Here is a 20,013-nt window from a genome sequence, read left to right as displayed (position 1 = left end):
AGATGCCTAATTTTTTTAGCATACTTTTCTGAGCAGGATGTTCCTGCCTTAATAAAATAAAATTAAATCTAGAATAGAGATAAGCATTTTTCTACTAAAAGGTTAAAGCCATTTTAATTGTATTTTATGCTACCCCTTTTGGTTAAATTTTGTTGTAAAGGGTATTGTGAGTGGAGTACGAGTATTTCTTTATGGCTGGCTGGCAGACACATCCTCCCTGCCCGTCTGCCAGTTTCCAGCTTCAGGCCAAGGCACAAAAATGTTGCACAAAATAAAATGTCTCTTTGTTTTGCACTCTGGCCAAGCGAATCCAACAAAACACATAAATCTTAGCATATGTGCATTAAATTGCTACACCCTGTACCATACACTCTAAAATTGTTGGCCATCTTTTTCTCTAATATCTATCTGAGATACTTTAATTGCCTCAAACAGCGAGTGGCACTTGAATTTTCAATTGTTTTTCTATTGGCATTTTCCTGAGTTGAGCTTAATTTACACCTTCCTTTCAACAGCTCGTCTGTCCCTTTGTCCCCTCCTGGTTACTGCCAAAAGCTGTCGACAAACTTAATGACCTGAAAACTATTCGATAATGTGAGTTTGTGTGTGTGTGGATGTGTTGTTCTGACTATGTAGTGGTGTGTGCACGCCTGTGGAAATTATCAACTCAACCTCGCACTTGACAAAAAACTGAAAATGAATGGCAAGCTAATTTCCAGGAAAGCGATTAGAAAGCGAACCAATTTAACGCCGGCAGCAGAAAAACAAAAGATTTCCGCTTTGAAAACAGTTAACAAAAAAGGGGCTAGCGATAAGGCCAGACACACATATTAGTCTAAAGCATTGAATTAACTTTAATCTGAGTTAATACCTTGATCAAAGTCTACATTTCAGTTCAAAGCTTTAACTAAAATTGCGGCACTTGGACAGCTATTTATTTTTATGTTGCCTGTAAATTTGTAAAAATCATTATTTAAAAAATATATAACAATTTGCCAAAGGTCAACCATTTGTATTTTTTTTTTAAGGAAAATAAAACACATTTAACGTTGGCTACTCTCTTAATTTTATCAATAACCGAACCGATTTTTTGATCATTATTTTAAATATAGCTAGACTGCATTTAAACTTCAAAAAATCATTTTTTCATAATTTTGCGAATTTGCCAACGATGGGATTAATTGTAGTTGAATTATTTTTCTGTTCTTGATTTGATATCTTTGATTTGCAATTTAGTTTTTAATATTTTATTATTAGTTTTAAAATTGATTTCGTGTTTTTAACAACTTATATGAGTACTTAGCAAATAATTGTAAATATAGTTTTGTTAGTCATTTTAAATGCAACACCAATGAGTTTTTAGTGGTGTGTTGCTGCCACCACCGCCCTCAGTTGTCCAGCAATTTGGTAAGCCAAGTGAAAGCCACGTGACTAACATAAGCAAATACAGTTATAGCCAAGGCAAGTGCTCGAGTAATGTTTTGTTTGGCCAAAAATCAAGATGTGTGCAGGCTTACCAGAAAAAAAGAAACCCCGTTGTTGGTCGCCAGTTGCTGCCCAGCTAGGTGGGGTAAGAAGAGGGTAGGACGAAGAGTTGGCAACAGTCGTTGTAGCTCTCACTCAAGCCCCAATTTCGAATCGTATGTTTATCTTTGGCCTGGCCTTTGTCTAGTTGAAGTGCCGGATGAGAAGAGAGGGGCAGAGGGGCACTAAAGGATGCTAGAGGGGGTGGTAAGGGGGTAGCACTGTGAATATTTGGTCCTTTGGCGCTGTTTGGGCTATAAATAAACGTTTAGCTGCTGCGGAAGCACGGCGACAGCAACAGCAGTCTGTAATACAGGCTAGCAAAAAAGGGGCGTACTGACTACAGCTAAAAGGGGGCTGTAAGTGTAGAGACGGGGGAGTGATGAGGGGATGTCTTGCTTGTTTGTCTACTGACAGCACGTGCTGCTGCGGGCTGCGGTCAACGTGTGTGTGTCTCTGTGTGTGTATGTGTGAGAGTGTCCTGTTCGCATTGTTGTCACAGTTTTTGTCCTATGTTAACTAACTGCCCCGTAAGTCCCATTAATAGCCACATAATCGAGGCTCAATTAACACAGTCAGTTGACCCTTCAACCCCTCCCCCTCCCCTCTCCGCCCACTTTCCACTCTCTTTTTCGCTGTCCGACAACATTGTGGCTTTTATTTAACATGCATTTATTAGAAATTTATTAGTGCATTGCCAATTTTTACAGTGCACATTTTATGCAATTGCATAAAATTTTTACACTGGCGCCACTCGAATTCATAACTCACACAAAGTATCGACTAGTAAAAGGAGAGAAGGGAGGAAGTCAAGTTGCAGGCTCTTTCTTCTACACTTACACTGATTGGCATCGACATCCCAAGCGAACCTGTTGACCATTTGCATTTGATTAAGCCATTCGGACTCCTTGCTTAACTTCTTGTCTTGCCACTTTTTTTACTGCCTCATTTACATTCTAATTTTATGACTGCGTTTATGCTTTTGTCGAAAGGCAAACAACCATAACACAAACACACACACACACATATGCTATATACACTTAAGCTATCTATTTATATATCTGTGCGGATTTTCCGACATGCATATTCGAGTGCATTCATAATTGTCAAAGGCGAAGACAACTTTGAGTTGTAGTTGTTGACTGAATCAAGTGATTCAATTCTTTGCCAAATACATATTCATATCTTAAGTACCTGATCTTTGCAAAGGTAGCAAAATTAACTAAGATTTTACTTTAGATTCTCTGAATGACTTAAGGACATAACTTGCTTTTTAAACAAAAAGATTTTATTTCCAAATTTCCTTAATTCGGTAAACATGACCATTTCTTAACACCTTAAATTATGTCTTTTTATTTCCTTACTTTAAAAAGTTAAGTAAAGCTATTAGGATTTCTAGTCGTTATTGGAAAACTAAATATTCTTGGGTAACAAAATTTGTATATTCCGATTCTGACTATTAATAAAATTGATTAAAATTAATAATAAGAATAAAATGAATAATTGGAACCCATAATAAGAATAAAATGAATAATTGAACCCCATATCCAAATGTCTAGTTTAGGTCTCAGTTAATCAACTGGTAGATATTTTAACGTTAAAATTCAATTAAACCATGGAACTAAGCCCCCTATACTTTTAAATTTTTTATGTACACTGAGAGAAAGTTTTTAATAGTTTAATATAATACATATTATTACTTGAATTTATTTTAGCTTTTAGTTTTTTAAAAAAGTTTAAGTCCGTTGACCTCTAAAAGAAAAAAGAGAATGGTTTCAAAATACGCTTTCAAAAAAGATATTTGAATTTCGAAGAAATGTTTGAAAATCATTTTGAAATTATTTATGCATGTACAAATGTATTAGATAAGATCGTATCGAGAATAGCTGCTGTTGATCTATTGCAATATTTTTCAAAAAACATTCACAGACTCGGCAACCAAAAATCACCCCCCTCTTCCCTTCACGTGCTCATTCCCCCCGCAGCGACCACAGCACATGTTCCCATTAATTTTGCGCGGGTAAAAAGTTAGCGGGCACATGGGAAAAATGAAAAAGTCGAAATAGTGAAATTGTGAAAATTGCGTGAAAAGAGGAAAATGTTGAAAACAGAGAGCGAAGAGAGCAGAACGCAGCATGAGAGCCGTTTAATGGCCGAGCATGCAGTCGGAGCACGATGTGGCAGAGAACGAAGTCAGCCGAGTGCTGCAACGCGGCAGGGGGAGCAGGGGGAGGGGTGTTGGGAGGGGGGATCAGCTTGGAGCGCAGCCAGTTGGAATTGCACGCGACAAAGGCGTCGCATGGCTGTGCAGCGGAATGAGACGGCGGTCAATGGGAGGCGGCAACGATGACGACACAAAAAGCAGCAACGACGACAGCGACGACGACGGCGACGACGCTGGCAGCGTCTGCCGGCACTGAGGGCTTCTGCTTCTGCTGTTGGCTGACTGCTGAGCAGTCGTCAGTCAGTTGGCCAAGAAACTGGTAGCGTCGGTGTTGTGAGCCAACAAAAGGCTGGCAACTGGCAATTGGCAACTGGCAGCTGGGCAGCTGGCAGCTGGCAACTGGCACAGTCACCGGCAATGGCCACCGTGTAATGTGTGTGTGGAGAGTGGTGTGTGTGTGCCGGTTGCCCACAGGGCACGGGAATTGGCTTTGGCTTTGGCTTTGACTTTTGAGCGACGCGTAGCCAGCCAAGAAAAGTAGCCAGCAGCCAGTACGTCAGCCAGAGAGCCAGCCAGTTAGCCAACAGCAGCAACAACAACAACAGCAATTACTGGCCAAAAAGGTGGTGATGTGATGAAGGTCCAAGAAGACGATGACGACGCAGCAGCAGCAGAGACAGCGACAGCGACTGCATCCTTTGCCAAGACGGCGCAGGATGACAGTCAAGGAAAAGGAATATTTCTTGGCCGCTAACGCAGTTGGATTAGCCAAGTCAAACAATGCTTTGACCCTGGCCAAGATCACACGAAACCAAACGAACGCCAATTGACAGCTCGCACACACACACACACACACACACACTTGCAGGCATAGTTTGCACAGTGGTGCAGTGGGGCAGCAGCAACAACAACAACAACAACAGCAGCTGCTTCACAGGATGCGTTCGTCTCGATTATACAGCAAACAATAACAAAAACAATTATTAACAAACAAACAAAAAACGTGTCGCGCCGCAACAACAACAACAACAACAACAACCAGTGCGCTGTGTTAACTAGACGTGTATGTGTGTGTGTGTAGAGTGTGAAGTGTAGTGTAGTGTGTTTGGCAACCTTTTGAACTGACCAACATGCGCCGCCAACTCTTTTGGCCAACTCTTTTTGCCCAGTGCCAAAAAAAGCAACGTGCGCCAATGGAGCAACTGGCGCAGCGCCCAGACAACAACAACAACAGAATGTGGCCATAACCATTGTTTCAAACTGGCCACTAATGATTTGTCAGCCATGTCAGCGCTGCAAATTGGCCCAAAGCACACGCGTGCGAAACCTCAAAGGATGCGCATCAGGCAGTGACAAAACATCGCGCATACGCCGCGTATAACAAGCTAAATAAATAATTATAATTAATTACATAAACTTAATCAATCTTCAAACTTAATTCAAGTAGTGTTTATGAACAGAACAAATATTTCAAACAATAAAAAATACAAAAAAAAAATATGTAGCAAACTTAGCGTTAAAATACTGCAATGACAAATTATATAACCGCAAACTATAATATAACCCGCAAACAATTATGCAATTTAAACTTAAAAACATTAGTGCAATCTATATTATAATAATTTAAATACTTGCTATTAAAAGTCAAGTATTTCAAGTTATTAACAGTTATATTTGTTTAAATTGGTTACTGAAAGCACTCGTAGACAATTTGTACGGCTAAGAATGAAAAAAATGTGGATCAGCGCGAGTTTTGTGTGTCGCTGGGAAATGATTCTGACATTCAACAAATGTGATGACAGCTCATGAAAAATGCGTGCGGAAAATGGTGTGCGGAAAAGCAACAGACAGGAAGACAACCTGAGTGGTTACTTGAGTGGACAATGGGTAAGTGCGGGAAATAATAAAAAGGGAAAAAAATTAATTCAATTGATCGTAATTGATTTGGTTGTAAAATAAAAAGTATATAAATTAATTAAGTTCGTTTTTACTCGCAAATAAACCTATATTCTTAAAAGTCCATATTCAGTTAAAATATTCTTCAATTCAATTTATTGACAACTTAATGAATTTAAGTTGTAAAATAAAAAATAAATAAATAAATTAGCTTCGTTTTTACTTGCAAATAAATGTATATTCTTACAAGTTAGCCCATATTCAGTAAAAAAAATTCTTAGTTTATACGCATTTTTTTTGGTAAAGGTCACAACTTTTCCAAAAAATGTACTGTGATATTTTCATTGCTGTAAAATAAGCCTACTCTATTCTCGCTTGCATTTTGATACTTATTAATGTAATCTGTGTTAATTTCCAAAAAAAGAAATCAAAAAAATTAATTACTAGTAAATTTGTATAATAAGAATTGAAAATAAAACTTAAATTCAAAATATGAATTTGAATTTATAATGTCTTTTAAACCGAGGTAGCCAATTTTTCATTTTTTTTTTCAATTTTTATTATAAAAATTCATACATTAAAAATAGAAAAAATAAATTAATTTAAATAATTAAAAATGATTTTTTTTTCAAAAAAATCAAAATAATTATTATATTTTAATTTTTATGCAAAACAATTATAACAATTACGGTCCCTGAAAAATCAAATATTTGCATTTTGCTAAGAATACTTTGGGCACAGAAATCTATGTTTTAAGTGGCTGTAAAATATATCTATAAAGCCTACCTAATAAGATTTATTTAAAACACATTTGAATACCCAGAAACAACTCCAAATTTTGTAATCTTTGATCATTTAAAAAGAGATCCAAAAATACAAACTAGTCTACCTTTGTAAAACAGCTGTCATCACAGGATAATCGACCAATAAATGAGCACTGTTAGAAATAATACCCTTACCATAATTCCATACGATTCGAGCCACAAACCGAACAGTCTGGCGCCACATAAATAATCAAAATGCAGCCCAAAATGACAACATGGTTAAATGCGTCATGCGGAGGCGGAGGCGGATGCGGAGCGAGGGCGTTACATTTACAGTTACACTTTCAGTTAGAGCTAAGACTTATGGCCAAAAGCCAGCTCGTACTAACTGAATTTATAGGCGCTGCAAAAATGTTAAAGCAAATCCCAAACTACCGAAAATGTCCATCTCAAGGCCACAAACTCTATTTATAAGTATTATGAGGGTAGTTGGTAGTTTCCAGTTCCCAATTTCACTTATTTAATCTGGTTGTGGTTCAATGCACAGACGCCACATTTCGCCAGACATCTTATCTCGTATATGGCCCACAACCAACAACAGGCGAATATGTAACCTGAAAGCTAAATACTAAATGCGATAAATATGAATAAAATCTTTTTATGGTTAATGTTCGACAAAAGAAACATCTAAACGAATGCGAGTAAATCAAGCGGTGACCAATTAATTTTTAAATATAATTTCAACATGCGCTTGTTACTTAGGTTTTAATGCTTTAATTTATGAGCACAACGAATCACACTCACTTACAATCATACAGAACAAGTTCTTAATGTTTTTGAATACCCTGTGGAAATCAGAGGGCTCAAAAGAGGGTATAGTAAATTTGTGAAAAATAAGAAGAATATATATCCTGTATATCTTTTATTATATGCCATCTATATGTTCCTAAATAGATTAAATATATCGAATTCGTATAAAAAAACTACATTTATTTCAGACAATCTCATATTTTACTACTTGCAATTTCACGTCTGCTTAAAAACCAGTGGGAAAATAATAATAAAATCGTTTTCTTAACTTTAATTCCTAAAAAGTTTGAAACTATTTAATTTATAATTTTATTGACTTAAAAAATTATTTGATTGGGGAGCAGAAGTTCAAATTGTTGAAATTGAGCTCAGGTGTAAGAAGTTCAAATTAAAATCTGGGATTAGAAATTTAGTAAAACAATACTAACTTTATAAATGGATTTTTAGCGTTATTTAAAAAAATTGTATCGATTCTTGATTGCATGGTATTTCTTTGTCGACTGTAATTAACTTACTTGTACTGAAAAATTTCCGAGCCATTAAAGCAATTAACAACTCGCGGACTAGAGAGTGCGCACTCACTTAATTGGCTCAAAGGAGCCGAAACGAGAAAAGGACGAAATGTATTCCCCAAAACTAACACGAAATTTAATTGTGCGCGCGGTATGCAAAATGCAAAAGAAAAGCAAAGAAAGAAAATGGGGAAAAGGGGGAAAGGACTACGACATCTCGCTTCCTAATGTTTGGGCATTAATTTTATATACATATTTTTTTTTGTTCGTTTTTACTGGCGATAGTTGAACATTTTTTGCAGTTGGCATTTGCTGAAAAGGAATTTGTTGACACCAACAATGTTTCGGACATCCTGGCAAATAATTCTTGCTATTGTCCCCTTCCTCTACACCTTGGTGTTCGGAAATTGGCAACTAAGCCAAGCAGCTAGCGCATTGTGTCCTTTCCTCTTGACTGCCTGCATATGTTCGTCGCACTCCTTCCCTCATCGCGATCCTTTGGCAAACAAACAAAGGTTCTCTTGGTCAGCTCTGGGCAATAGTTCGCACTTCCTTTTTCTTTGGCATTGCCTTTGCCTTCGCCTTTTGCCAGTCCTTATCATTGACGCCAAGAGATAGATTCGAGCGCAAAACGATTGCCCGTTTGCATTTGGGCACGTTTCAATGAACGGCCCAAAAGATTTATGGCCCGCATTGATTTTATTGATGGTCCCCGGCGCATTTTTAAATAAATCGAAGGCAGCCATCGCGCGAGACGAGCAATTAAAACTAATTGAATCGCACCAAAATGCAATGTGACAAATAGTTGCAAACAGACGATAGATCGAGCGATTGATAGACAATTAAACAACTAAATGACATTGCATTGTATTAAGCTGCAACTTGACAAGGATATTTCAAAAGCAATAAGTATATTCAACTATTTTTAGCAAAAATCGAATTAATTAATAATAAAAAGTCAAGAGGGTTTAGCTTAAAGATGAACAATTTCAAGCTTATTGAGCTCATACAAAGCCTGCAAAGCTGTATAACATATACTTCTCCAGATTATTTTAGAAGCTACTTATGAGACTTTTTAGTAGTAATGAGTTTAATTTCCAAATGATAAATTTAAAAAAAAAAATTCGAACGGCCGATCAGTCGACTAATAACTTTTTCTGAAAACGTCTTAATAGAGAAGTATATAGAAAATAGACAGTAAATGTAATTTTCCAAATTTGATGCAGAATCAATTTAGAAGCCAACTAATGATCAAAATTATATTCCAAAGGAAAATGGGTAAAGTGTTGTCAAAGCTATGATAGATTCAAGTTTAAAAAATAAATAAAACAGAAATATTTAGTTTCAACTTTAATTTCAATTTATATATATATTTTTACAACACTAATTTTAAGTGCTTTCAAAGTCGCTCTTATATCTTTGAATTCGCTTCGATATGCAAAATAAAACCATCGTATCTTTGCACAAGATTTTTTTCAGATTGCTTTTCTTTGTAGTAAAAATTTAGCTAATAAAACAGTTTCGAGAACTTTTCGCTTACTTTGTGCTTTAGTAAGCTGTATTCAATCCGGTGTATAGAATACAGTTAATAAACACAGCACCCAATGTTGAGCGTGGCTAATATAAATTAAGCATTACAAAGTTGAACTTATAATTGAAAGCTGTTTAAAGTTAAACATTTTCATTGGGTGATATTCAATTGTCATTCCACCGGGAAACTCTACCCTCTGCTCCCCAATTTTCCTCAGCTTTCTAGTTTTCTCTATAGCTATTCCCATTGTCAGCTGAAATTATATTTTGGGTGCAAAAGTCAGTTGCCATAATTTTCATGGCGTAGACATGGCGAATAAAACAAACAAACAAATAAATCGCCAAAAATTATTATTTGTTCTCCTTCTCCTCCTCTCCCCCTCTCCCGGTCCCTCCTCTTATCAGCCTGCTGCAACTGAAGCTGCTGCCGCCAATTTTTATGCGGCCCTTCAAAAGAAGCTAGGAAAAAAAAAAAGAAAACTTTGTCTGTGCCGTTTTAAGGCCTCGCTGCCGTTGTCCAGTCGACTCATAATGATTTACTCGATTTGCATATTTTTGCACTTATAAAAATGCACAAACGATTTTTCATTTTCTTGAAAAACTTATTAGTGCGACGCGGCGATCCTTTGATGTTGGCCAAAACGAAAGGCGGCTAAAATTTGTGCTGCTTTTATTACTACGAGTATTTTTGCTTCGTTTTTCTAATGATGCCTGGTTATTTATTTGTTATGCATGAGCAATGGATATTTTTATTTGTTGGCGTTTGTCGTGGCGTATACTTAATTTTTGCTGGACCTCGGCCGTTGCGTATACGCCGTGGTGTCGCATTTGTCTGCGGCATGTCTGCAATTTGTAGCGCCTACAAGTCTGCTGCAGCAATTTTTCTTGGTACAGCTCCAAGACATTTCGGACTTCCTGCTCGCATTTGGCACACATTGCCAACAACTGGAAGACAGCAGCAGCAACAACAATAACAAAACATAAACATAGACGCAGCTGCGTCGATGACTGCGACTGGCTGCCAACTTGGCAGCAGCGACGCATCCTGTGACTGTGTGTGTTTGTGTGCGAATATGTGTGCGTGGAATGCGAGAGGCTCGTGGCAAGTTGGCTGCTGGCCACTCATGGGCATTAGGCGCCACTTGGCACTCTCATTATGATTTTAATTGCTGACGCACACACACACAAACAAACAAACGAACAACTTGGCTTTTTGACGAGTTGCCCAGTTTTGAGAACGTCATCAGTTGTTCTGCCTGATTGTTTATTTGGCTAAAAGCACTTCGCTTTGGCAACAGGTCTCCAATTATCATGATTATGACTTTGATTATACATATATACCACATATATCAGAAGTATTCATAGATATAACTATTTATATTAATGTAATGACGTTCTGATTGGCTCGACCTTGACCAACAAAATTTGTTGGCCATCGTCAACGAATTGTACAATTTATTGGCCAATATTCTATGCTTTTCTTGTTGTTGTTGTTTTTTGTTTTATTTATCTTTTGCCAATGTTGCCAGCCATTTTGGCAGCAGTTAATATTCAAGTTTTGTTGCCAATTTCCTCAAATTTGCTGCTCTTGTTGTTGTCATCATTGCAGTTGTTGTTGTTGTTGTTCTTGTTGTTATATTCGCATTTGTTTATTTGTTAGTTTGATTGACATTCGTTGTCTCAGTTGTTGACGCGTCGTCGTCGGTGAAAGTTGCCACTCGAAAAGTCAACTGGAAAAGTTCCTTTGTGGTTTTCCAACTGAAGTCAATTTTAAAATTGATTTCCTGTTTGTACTATAATAAACAATAGCAAGAATTGATTTAATTTGTTCTGGGATTATAGCACAATAAATATGAACGCAGTAAACAAGTTGATTTTTTATTTAATCATGCGAAAAATAATTGGTCTGCTTTCTTCAATACTATTGACTTTCGTAAAAAGTTATAATATAATTAAAAGCTCACAGCTGTGTTAGATCTTATTCACATTTGCCCAACATGTTTTGTTATTTACTCGACCTGCACCATGAAATAATTGTGCTTAAATTTTGTTGATTTTATTCGAAAATTGTTCACCCAAATCTTTTAACTTAACCAATTCTTATACAAGGCAACAAAAAACATTTTTCTTTATTTGTATTTTTTCATGAAAAGCTCTGCACAAAAAATTATCGTTATTTTTCTAATGATACAATAGATAATTAGTATAATATACGTAACTAATTTAGCAGTTTATATAATGATAATAAATATATAAGATAAATTGGCACCAAAATAAACAGCAATCACATCATTAGGCACACATCTAAATAGTTTCCTCTCTTGCATTACTTGATTAATTTATATTTATTTAAAACAACATTTATACATATGTAGTTTGTTTTACAATGACAAAGATAAAATTAGTTGTAGCAACGTTTTATTTGAATTTAATGAGCAATTCTCGTTGTAACCAATAGAGACAGTTTCTGTCGTCTTCAAGGTATAACCGAGACAACGTGCAAAATAAGATAAATTCTAATTAAAGCTAGAAAAACTAGCACTAATTACAATTTGTGCCGTCGCCCTATAGACAACCACATGCAGTTCCTAAAGACAAAATACATTTTCGATGAAACGAATAGCAGAAAAAAGAAATAAAATAAAATAAAATAAAACTAACAAAATGATGAAGAACTGAAATAGATTAGGCGAAATATACAAAGAGACGACGGCTGACTGTAGCTAACCATGCAATCCATTCTATCTCAAGCTGTATCTGCATCTCTGTATCTGCTTGTATGTATTTGTATCTGTATTTTCCATACACAAAAATAGACGCGACGATCGTCGTGTCGTGTCTCGTCGCGTCGCGCGTTTTCAACGCGTCTTTGGTCGCGTCAATTGCGCGTCATCGCCTCGCTCGGGCAGTATGGTATATAAGATCAGGAGCAGACCCCAAATACTATTTATATATACTATTAGATATATTGAGTGTATATATGTACTATAGATAACTAATGCATGTATATGGCGGTATATAAGGGCCTTCTGGCGACAGTTCTGCGCAATTTTCGCTTGTCGATCTTCTTCGGTCGCGTCAAGTGTGTCCGAAAATAGCAAGGTAAATGAAAAATCTACAAACAAAACGAGCAAACGAACCAAAAATCAAGAAATCGAAAAATCAACCTAAAATGAAAATTGGGAAAACACAAAAGCCGAAAAGCCGCTTTTAGCTGCCCGAACAAAATAAATAAAAGCCATTTTACCCAACGATGAAAAAAAAAAGCAATAAAATGAAAATATAAGAAAAAAGGAAAATATACAAAAACGCAAATTGTTTAAAACGTCAAAGACTATTTGCGCTGTCCGTGAAACATTCTACATAGTATCGCAGACGATACTATATGTATATGTATATATATTCATCAAATATATATGCCAGCATTATTCATTAATTAAAATTGCCTCTTATTTGCTTTTAATAATAATAAATGTTAGACAAAGCCATATATCTGGCATTATAAATGGTTGGATCATTTATGATCGCATTTTCGTGAGACTAATTTTATAGCTTTCGAAAATACGTATATCTAGAAAATTCTGAAGAAAGCAGGCAAACAAGCCTCAAAGGCTAAAAACTTTTTTTTCACGTGGTCTTATTTGAAAGTAAAAATATTTAAGACGGTGTTCTTGTACTTAGAAACCGGTCTTTATTTTTGTAGTGTAGGTATAACTTCTCAGGCTATTTGAGAATAAGAAAACTTATCTTGCAACCAAAACTGCATACCGGTTTTGAACCAAACCTCAAGCATCCCAAGCCAGATCGTGAGCCGAACCCTTGAAATAATTTGCCCAGCGAACTTGAATCTGAACCAAACCATTTTTTTAATTTAAACGTTTGGTTCGAAAACAATAAAATTACATAAATGTTATGTTTTTCTAATATTACTCAACTGTTTGAGACTTCGGATAAAAATAAGTCGTATTCAAATCTCTAAATAAATTTAGATTATTATCACAATTCAAATTTCATTAACAACAAGATACATTATTTTAAAAAGTCTAAAAAAAATTAAATCAATATAAATATTCTGTTTGTACTAAATTGAACAAAGGTTCAAAACCAAACCTCGGGTTCATTGGGTATATAAGCCTTAGGCTTGCTCTATAATTTGAACCGCCGAACCGAACCTTTAAAAAAATATTGGTGGCTTGCAGCCCTGGTTATAACTACAATTGAAACAGTTAAATTCAGGGAATTGTAGATCTTCGTTTTTCCGCCAGAATCAAAAAAAAATTAGTTTAAGTATCAACGATAAGGAAATAATGGCAATGATGGCAATGATTTCTTAAGTACAAGCAACTTTATGTTCACACATTTATTTTGAGACTTTTAGCCCGTTTCGTGTCGTGTCGTGTCTTGCATAATGCCTGTCACAGACCCCACTGAGAACTTCGCCTGTCACATTTGACACGCTGTTATTATTTTTAGCCGAGCATTTTCTTTCGCTGATGAGCAGCCTTTGAGATTCGATTTTCCGACGAGTATCATAAACGTATTATATAATAAACTTATTTAACATCCTGGCTAAGGTCATAAATAAGGACGGGCCAGTTGTTCAGTTGGCAATTAGTAGCAAATGTTGCTCCCTTTCGAGAGATCCATAAATCACAATAAGTTAGGGTCACTGGAATGGTGGATGGATGTGTATCTTGTGGATACAATTGGCAGCTGTTCAATAGCCCAGTTCCCGGGGCCAATGACGTCAGCAGCCCTGACCTCAGATAACTAACAGTGGCCAAGATGAAGTCATTAAGTGTGTTTTTGCTGTGTGTGTGTGAGTGTTTGTGTGTGTGTGTGTGTAGGCACAAGATCGTCATCGCAGACTGTTTGTCTGCTCGTCCAGAAACTTATTGGCAAAACTCCATGATCATAAATTATGCAGTCGAAAATGTTGTTTACGTGCCAACGCGGCAGGTGGCGCTTTAATTACAGTCTGTGTGTGTGTGTAGAATGCGTGAGTACTTAAGTGTGTGTGTGTGTGTGAGCGAGATATTGAGGGGAATTCCCAGGACGGCTGCCAAGATTCCTCAACGCGCATTACGCAACAACAGAACTTGAGAGCCGAAAAGTTCATTGCCATTGAGAAATCGTTTCTTTTGGAAGCGAACGTGAGAAAAATCTCTCAAAGATTTTGGCAACCTACCATCTTGGCAAGCGCACACTTCCCACCATTGCGTGATGGCCTGCAAAATCCCCTCTTCCTGCTTGCCCTCCTCTGGCGCCCATCCACTCCTTCGTCTGCTGCCCGTCTATTTGCTGGGGAGTCCAAAAGCCTTGACGTCGCTTCCCAGAGAAGACGAGTCTACCGGCCGCCAAAATGTTGCAAAATTTGTAGAATCTTTTATATATTGCTTTCCAAATGTATTCCATAATTTCCTGTGTTTGGGACTTCCAAAATATTTGTTCATATTTTGAAAATTTATTTAAGGATATAACTAATAGAGTGGGTCAATTTTTTTCGCGACAAAGCGGTTATGAAAATCGTAATCTACGATGAATTCTAAGAAGAATTGACCAAGAAACCATTAGTCTAAAATCAATATCGAGCTTCCAGTTTTTACGGAGAAGTTATTTGTGTATTTAAAAAAGGTAATTGTCTGCAAGGTGAAACTTACCTAAAAAAGGATTCAATAAAAAAGTTCATTTTGCACTAATTTTAATACTTAATTGCAAAGGGACCGACAACTTATTCTTATCTCTAAATTCATCATAAAACGCCCTCTATTTGTGTTTTTTAATTTTTATGAAACTTATGATATAGGTATAACTTTTTCATAAAAAGCTCGATATTGATTTTAGCCCCATGGTTTCTTCGGCAATTCTTCTTAGAATTTATCGTTGATTACGAATTTCATAACCGCTTGTATAATCTATTATTTGTCAGTTCGATAATCATTTATTCTCTACATGCTCTTCAAAATCTCTTAAACATTCTAAACTCTTCGTTCAATTGGAAATAGAAGCTTAATTTTTGTAACTATCAATAATTCTTTTGCTTTATGTTTAATTAAGTACTATAGTTGATTTGACAGATAAAAACTTTACATAGTACACATATAAATACATAATATATTCTTCAAACGAGAAAAACTAACATCCCTTACTCCACTCTCTCTCTTTCTTTCTCGTTTACTTAGCACTCATACGTTATCTCCCTCTCTTTCTATCTTTGCAGCGATGCGTTAAAGGAACCTCGTTGGCCAATTGGCGGCCAAGCCGCTGCAGCTTGTCCTGGAACTGACCAACCAATGACAGCGCAGCGGATAAAATTCCAAGTTGGCTGAAGGCAGCGCAGTGCACTTGGCAAACGTACAAAGTACACAGCAAGTAGCACACACACACACACACACTCGTGCACACACTCACACGCAAGCACACAGACTTGATGGCTGCGCTCACACGCGCATGAGAAGAACGTTGATAATAAATCACGCATACGCCTGTTGGCCCAGCAACAAAAAAACTATTCGTGCTTGTAACGAGTGTGTGTCTGTTATATACATATATATGTGTGCGTGTGTGTGTCAAGACTTGCAGCGTCGGTTTGCCAACTGCAGTGCAGTGCTCGTTTCAGCCTGGCTCGGACGAGTTGGCCGGCAGGCAATTGCACGAACGATGCCTCCTTTGCAGGCAGCGCATTGGGCAACCCCTGCACAAAAAAAAATAAACAAAAAAAAAAAGCAGAAGCCGACCAATCAGAACGACGCTTGTGCGCACCATCCTTGGCCAAAACAGCAACCGAGCGATGCCAACTAAACCAAGCTGATAACATTTTGTATATATGCATCCAAAATATATTTGATTTTAGTTCACATTTAAGTCTCAACTATTGTAAGTCACATGCCCAAAGCCCTACGCCCACAACCAACAGCAAAAGTGGGCGTGACATCTAAATTATGATTAAAATAAATATATATTATATATTATTAAGAGTTTGAAGCGATGATTGCAAAATGCGTAAAAATAAATAAATGAATAAAAGTTTGTAAAGCTGAAAAGCGGCACACAAAAAAAAAAAGAACAACTTAAAAAAGCTCGTCTTATTTTTAAAATTTTTTTTTACAAAGGTTATTGTATATTGTTGTATCTACCAATCACCACGTCTTCGATTGAAAAAATATGAATGATTAAACACTGCATTTTTGGCATTGTCTCTGCGCCATTTCATCGCCTTGACGACCATCCATCCTTGTGTAAGAAATACAACAAAATTGACTGCAAGCAGGCTATAGTTTTTGGGTATAATGACAACGGAATATCGGGACCAAAGTAATCCAGTTGTTGCCAATACAGCCGATTGATTTACAGATATGATTTGAGGAGGTCGATTTAATAGATCACCCAATCCGGCCAGGACAAGAGACTTATACCAGAGATTTTATAAATTTTTCGTCATAAAACTTCTGATTATTATTAAACTCACCCATTTGCCAAGCGGGGCCCAGAAGAATACAGTTTTTGGACCTGCAGGAGATTCCCAAAATGGTCGCGCTACTTGGGGCACTATTACATCCACCGAATTGATTACAGCATTATACAATGCAGACAAAGGTCCTTTGCCTTTAGACATGATGATGATATTTTACAGAAATTTAAAATTCTAAAAATTATGTCCAAAATGTCCTAAAAAGTGGTCTAATGTAAATATATTTCTATACATATTACATTAAATCTAAATTTGACAGACAATCCTAAGAATTCTTTTTATATTTTGAAAAGCAAAATCGAGCAGAGTAAGGCGCCAAAATATTCGAATGAGTGAACTTTGTACCGTTTGGTCACACTATTTGTGCACCAATTTTGTGAATAGCCTTTCTATTCAAAATAAGTAACATTTCCAAAATATATTTTATGTATTATTCTTAATTTTGAATCCAAAATTTTGAAAATGTTTGCAGAATTTTTGCTAGAACTTTAAACCTTTATTAAAATCAATACCATTATTTTAATTTATTTATAATTTTAAGTCTTTATATATTGCTAAATTATTTAAATTCATTATGTCATTTGAATTATGCGCCGTTGATATTCAGTGCTAACAACGTCTGAGAAAAAAATATGTCACAAGTGCTGCCAACTTTAGTGGAGAAAAAAGCAGTATCTGGCGGGATATCATTTATGCGTGCATTTTTTGATAGTTTTGAAGAAATGTGAAGGCAAAACATAGCTGAATATATATTAAAAATAGCCATAGCTAAGTCGGCAACAGTAAATATTACAACTATCGATAGCAATTATTGAAAATCGTCATCAATCGGTGCCAGCCCTGGTGATGTTTGGCAACCTTCAGGTCAAAAAGCAAAACAAGAAAAACTAGACGATTTTTAAATTCTACAGGGAAAATGTTACGAAATTGCGCATTATTTAATTTCAAGCGGTAAGCTAAGTGCTCTACAACCAACTGCTAGTGAATGGCATGTTCGTTTCCGATAACAGGTTCTTCCTTGGCAATATACCGAGAAACTTCAGCTTAGATACTGACCCTGTTGCAGCCGGCAGCACGCAACAACAACAACAACAGAATGCAGAAACAGCTCGAGAAGTGAAACATCATGAGAACTTGGCGGCAGTTTGGTGGAACAAGAATGGACCAATGGCAGCGTTGCATGCTCTAAACGAAATCAGGTTAGCACTCGATAGATATATCTTAACAGTTTGCTAAAAAATACATTTCCAGAGTTCCACTAATTCGCGATGGACTTGTTGCGCGCGGCACCGTCCAGTCGAATTACATAAACACAACAAAAGTCTTGAATGGCCAACGCTTATTGGAAGTTGGCTGTGGTGCTGGCTTATTGGCTGAGCAACTAGGACGACTTGGCGCTCAAATAACTGGCATTGATCTAGGAGAAGTCCTTATCAATACGGCTCGTTCTCATTTGACTGATTTTAGTCCCGAACTATGCTCTAAAGTTGAATACAAAGTGGAGCCAATTGATCAGCATGCCAAAACAAATGGTGAACTGTACGATGCAGTTATAGTTTCTGAAGTTCTGGAGCATGTCGATGATAAGGTTGCACTGCTGGAAGCTTGTGTTCGAACGCTCAAGCCTGGCGGCTCAATTTTTATAACAACAATGAACAAAACATTGCCCATGTGGCTCAGCGGTGTTGTACTTGGCGAAAATGTGCTGAATTTAGCACCCAAAGGCACGCATCACTGGGATAAAATGATTGCTCCTCTAGACGTGCAGCGCATATTAGACACAAGTAAGAATAATATATGCATTAATTAATTTTTATGACATTTGTAACCAATCTTCACAGTGAACTGTCAAACTGTTCTGATAAACGGCAGCACCTACGACTTTTGGAGAAACACTTGGCGCTGGATAAACTCGACACAATTATGTTACGCTTTACAGGCGATTAAGCAAGTACAAACAGAATGTAGCTGAATAAATTTATTTACGAGCTAATTCATTAATGTTTATATATGTATGTTTCTTTTATATAAAGAATATGCTAGTCTTCCTGGCGCGGCTTTTTAAAATGCGCCTTCTTTTGCCACTTTGGGTTTTCATTCGATTTACGCTTGTGAAACTCGTTTTTCGTACTGAATTTTTTGCTCATCGTTTTACTTGCGGCCGGTGCCTGATTGGCGTAATAAGTTTCCACCATTTCTTGGTCGGTGACATCTTTGGGCTGCTCCGGTCTCGTCTTGCCCTCCTTTTCCGCCTGCTCCAGCTCCATTAACCGTTCCAGCTCTGGATTCATGCCACGAAAACTGAGACGTCCATCGATGAGTCCCTCGCAAATGGAATAACTGGGTTCAACAATAAAATTGGAATTGCTGTTCAACATTTTTTCGTTTAGCTCATTAGAGTACAGGGCGCGACTCTGTTCGTCGTCCGCTTCTTTGGCCACTTTGACTTTAGTGCGTTGCATGAATTTCATATCCAAGACACCACGCGAAAGTCTAGGCTTCATTTTGGAAGGCATTTTAATAGTAGGCGACTTGTTACTTTTCACTACACGTTTTTTAATGTAGAATGCTGGAGCAAAACAAAATGGGTAATTAGTGCTGGGAAAAAAATCTAAAAAAATATCGATTTATTTAATTTTTTCGAATTTTTTAAAATCATCGATGATTTTTAAAACATTCACATCGATGTTTTTATGTCTAATTTCGAATTTTAAATATTCATTGAATTATTAATTTATTGAAAAGGTATTGCATCGCGACTAATAACGCGTTGTAATTAATACTGATTCAGTATTTATTAATAAGCAGATGTTCTGGTATATTTTAGATATACAATTTTGCGATGTTACTCCTCATTAACAATTTGCTCCTCGCTTAACATCTGCAGACGCGCGGAGTTTAATTTTTTTTTTATTTTTTAATCAATAGTTTGCCGAGAGACTGGTGATTTAAGCATTTTAGCTACTTTGCATCGCAATATCAGCTGTACTTCGACTTCTTTTTTTCTGTTCTATTTTTGCTCAAAATAGTTGGCATCAGTGAAAAGTTTCATTGCTTTTGAAGCCCTACTGCCCAGCTTTTTTAAGTTTATTAAAAATAATTGAAAATTGTTATGTGAACAAAAAAGTGATTCCAGCCCTGTATTACAGATCAACAGTGTTGTAAAATGCTAATGCTGCCGACGCGGGCGGGCCTACTGTCCCTTCAAATAAAATATAATTGGTTGTTTGTGTGTGTACACGTTTCTCTACCTACAGGTAATTATATCATTATCAGTATTAAAATGAAAAGATACAATTCAATAATATTATGCATTGCATCCGATTTAAGTATTTAAAAGAA

General features: G+C 36.6%; 3 protein-coding genes and 1 long non-coding RNA gene across 4 annotated transcripts; 2 read left to right on the top strand and 2 right to left on the bottom strand.

Moving 5' to 3' along the window:
* The first annotated feature begins 3,996 nt into the window (after window positions 1-3,996).
* LOC117780164 lies at window positions 3,997-16,057 on the top strand. Its single transcript, XR_004617063.1, has 2 exons — window positions 3,997-5,575; window positions 15,421-16,057. It is a non-coding gene; the product is annotated as an uncharacterized LOC117780164 (long non-coding RNA).
* Window positions 16,058-16,274: 217 nt separating this feature from the next.
* LOC117780163 (mitochondrial pyruvate carrier 2) lies at window positions 16,275-16,851 on the bottom strand. The gene is made up of 2 exons (XM_034616588.1): window positions 16,669-16,851; window positions 16,275-16,608 (listed from the first exon to the last, which is right to left on the bottom strand). The coding sequence occupies exons 1-2, from the start codon at window positions 16,813-16,815 to the stop codon at window positions 16,333-16,335; spliced, it is 423 nt and encodes a 140-aa protein (XP_034472479.1). The 5' UTR covers window positions 16,816-16,851; the 3' UTR covers window positions 16,275-16,332.
* Window positions 16,852-17,487: 636 nt separating this feature from the next.
* Window positions 17,488-18,664, top strand: LOC117781740 (ubiquinone biosynthesis O-methyltransferase, mitochondrial). The gene is made up of 4 exons (XM_034618556.1): window positions 17,488-17,622; window positions 17,682-17,870; window positions 17,923-18,455; window positions 18,513-18,664. The coding sequence occupies exons 1-4, from the start codon at window positions 17,588-17,590 to the stop codon at window positions 18,641-18,643; spliced, it is 888 nt and encodes a 295-aa protein (XP_034474447.1). The 5' UTR covers window positions 17,488-17,587; the 3' UTR covers window positions 18,644-18,664.
* Window positions 18,478-19,246, bottom strand: LOC117781741 (M-phase phosphoprotein 6). The gene has a single exon (XM_034618557.1). The coding sequence runs from the start codon at window positions 19,185-19,187 to the stop codon at window positions 18,711-18,713; it is 477 nt and encodes a 158-aa protein (XP_034474448.1). The 5' UTR covers window positions 19,188-19,246; the 3' UTR covers window positions 18,478-18,710.
* Between the last annotated feature and the right edge of the window lie 767 nt (window positions 19,247-20,013).

This window comes from Drosophila innubila, assembly GCF_004354385.1.
Source record: "Drosophila innubila isolate TH190305 chromosome 2L unlocalized genomic scaffold, UK_Dinn_1.0 4_B_2L, whole genome shotgun sequence".
NCBI classification, from domain to species: Eukaryota; Metazoa; Arthropoda; class Insecta; order Diptera; family Drosophilidae; genus Drosophila; species Drosophila innubila.
The sequence above is the reverse complement of the archived record's forward strand: the minus strand, read 5'-3'. Positions and strand labels throughout refer to the sequence as shown.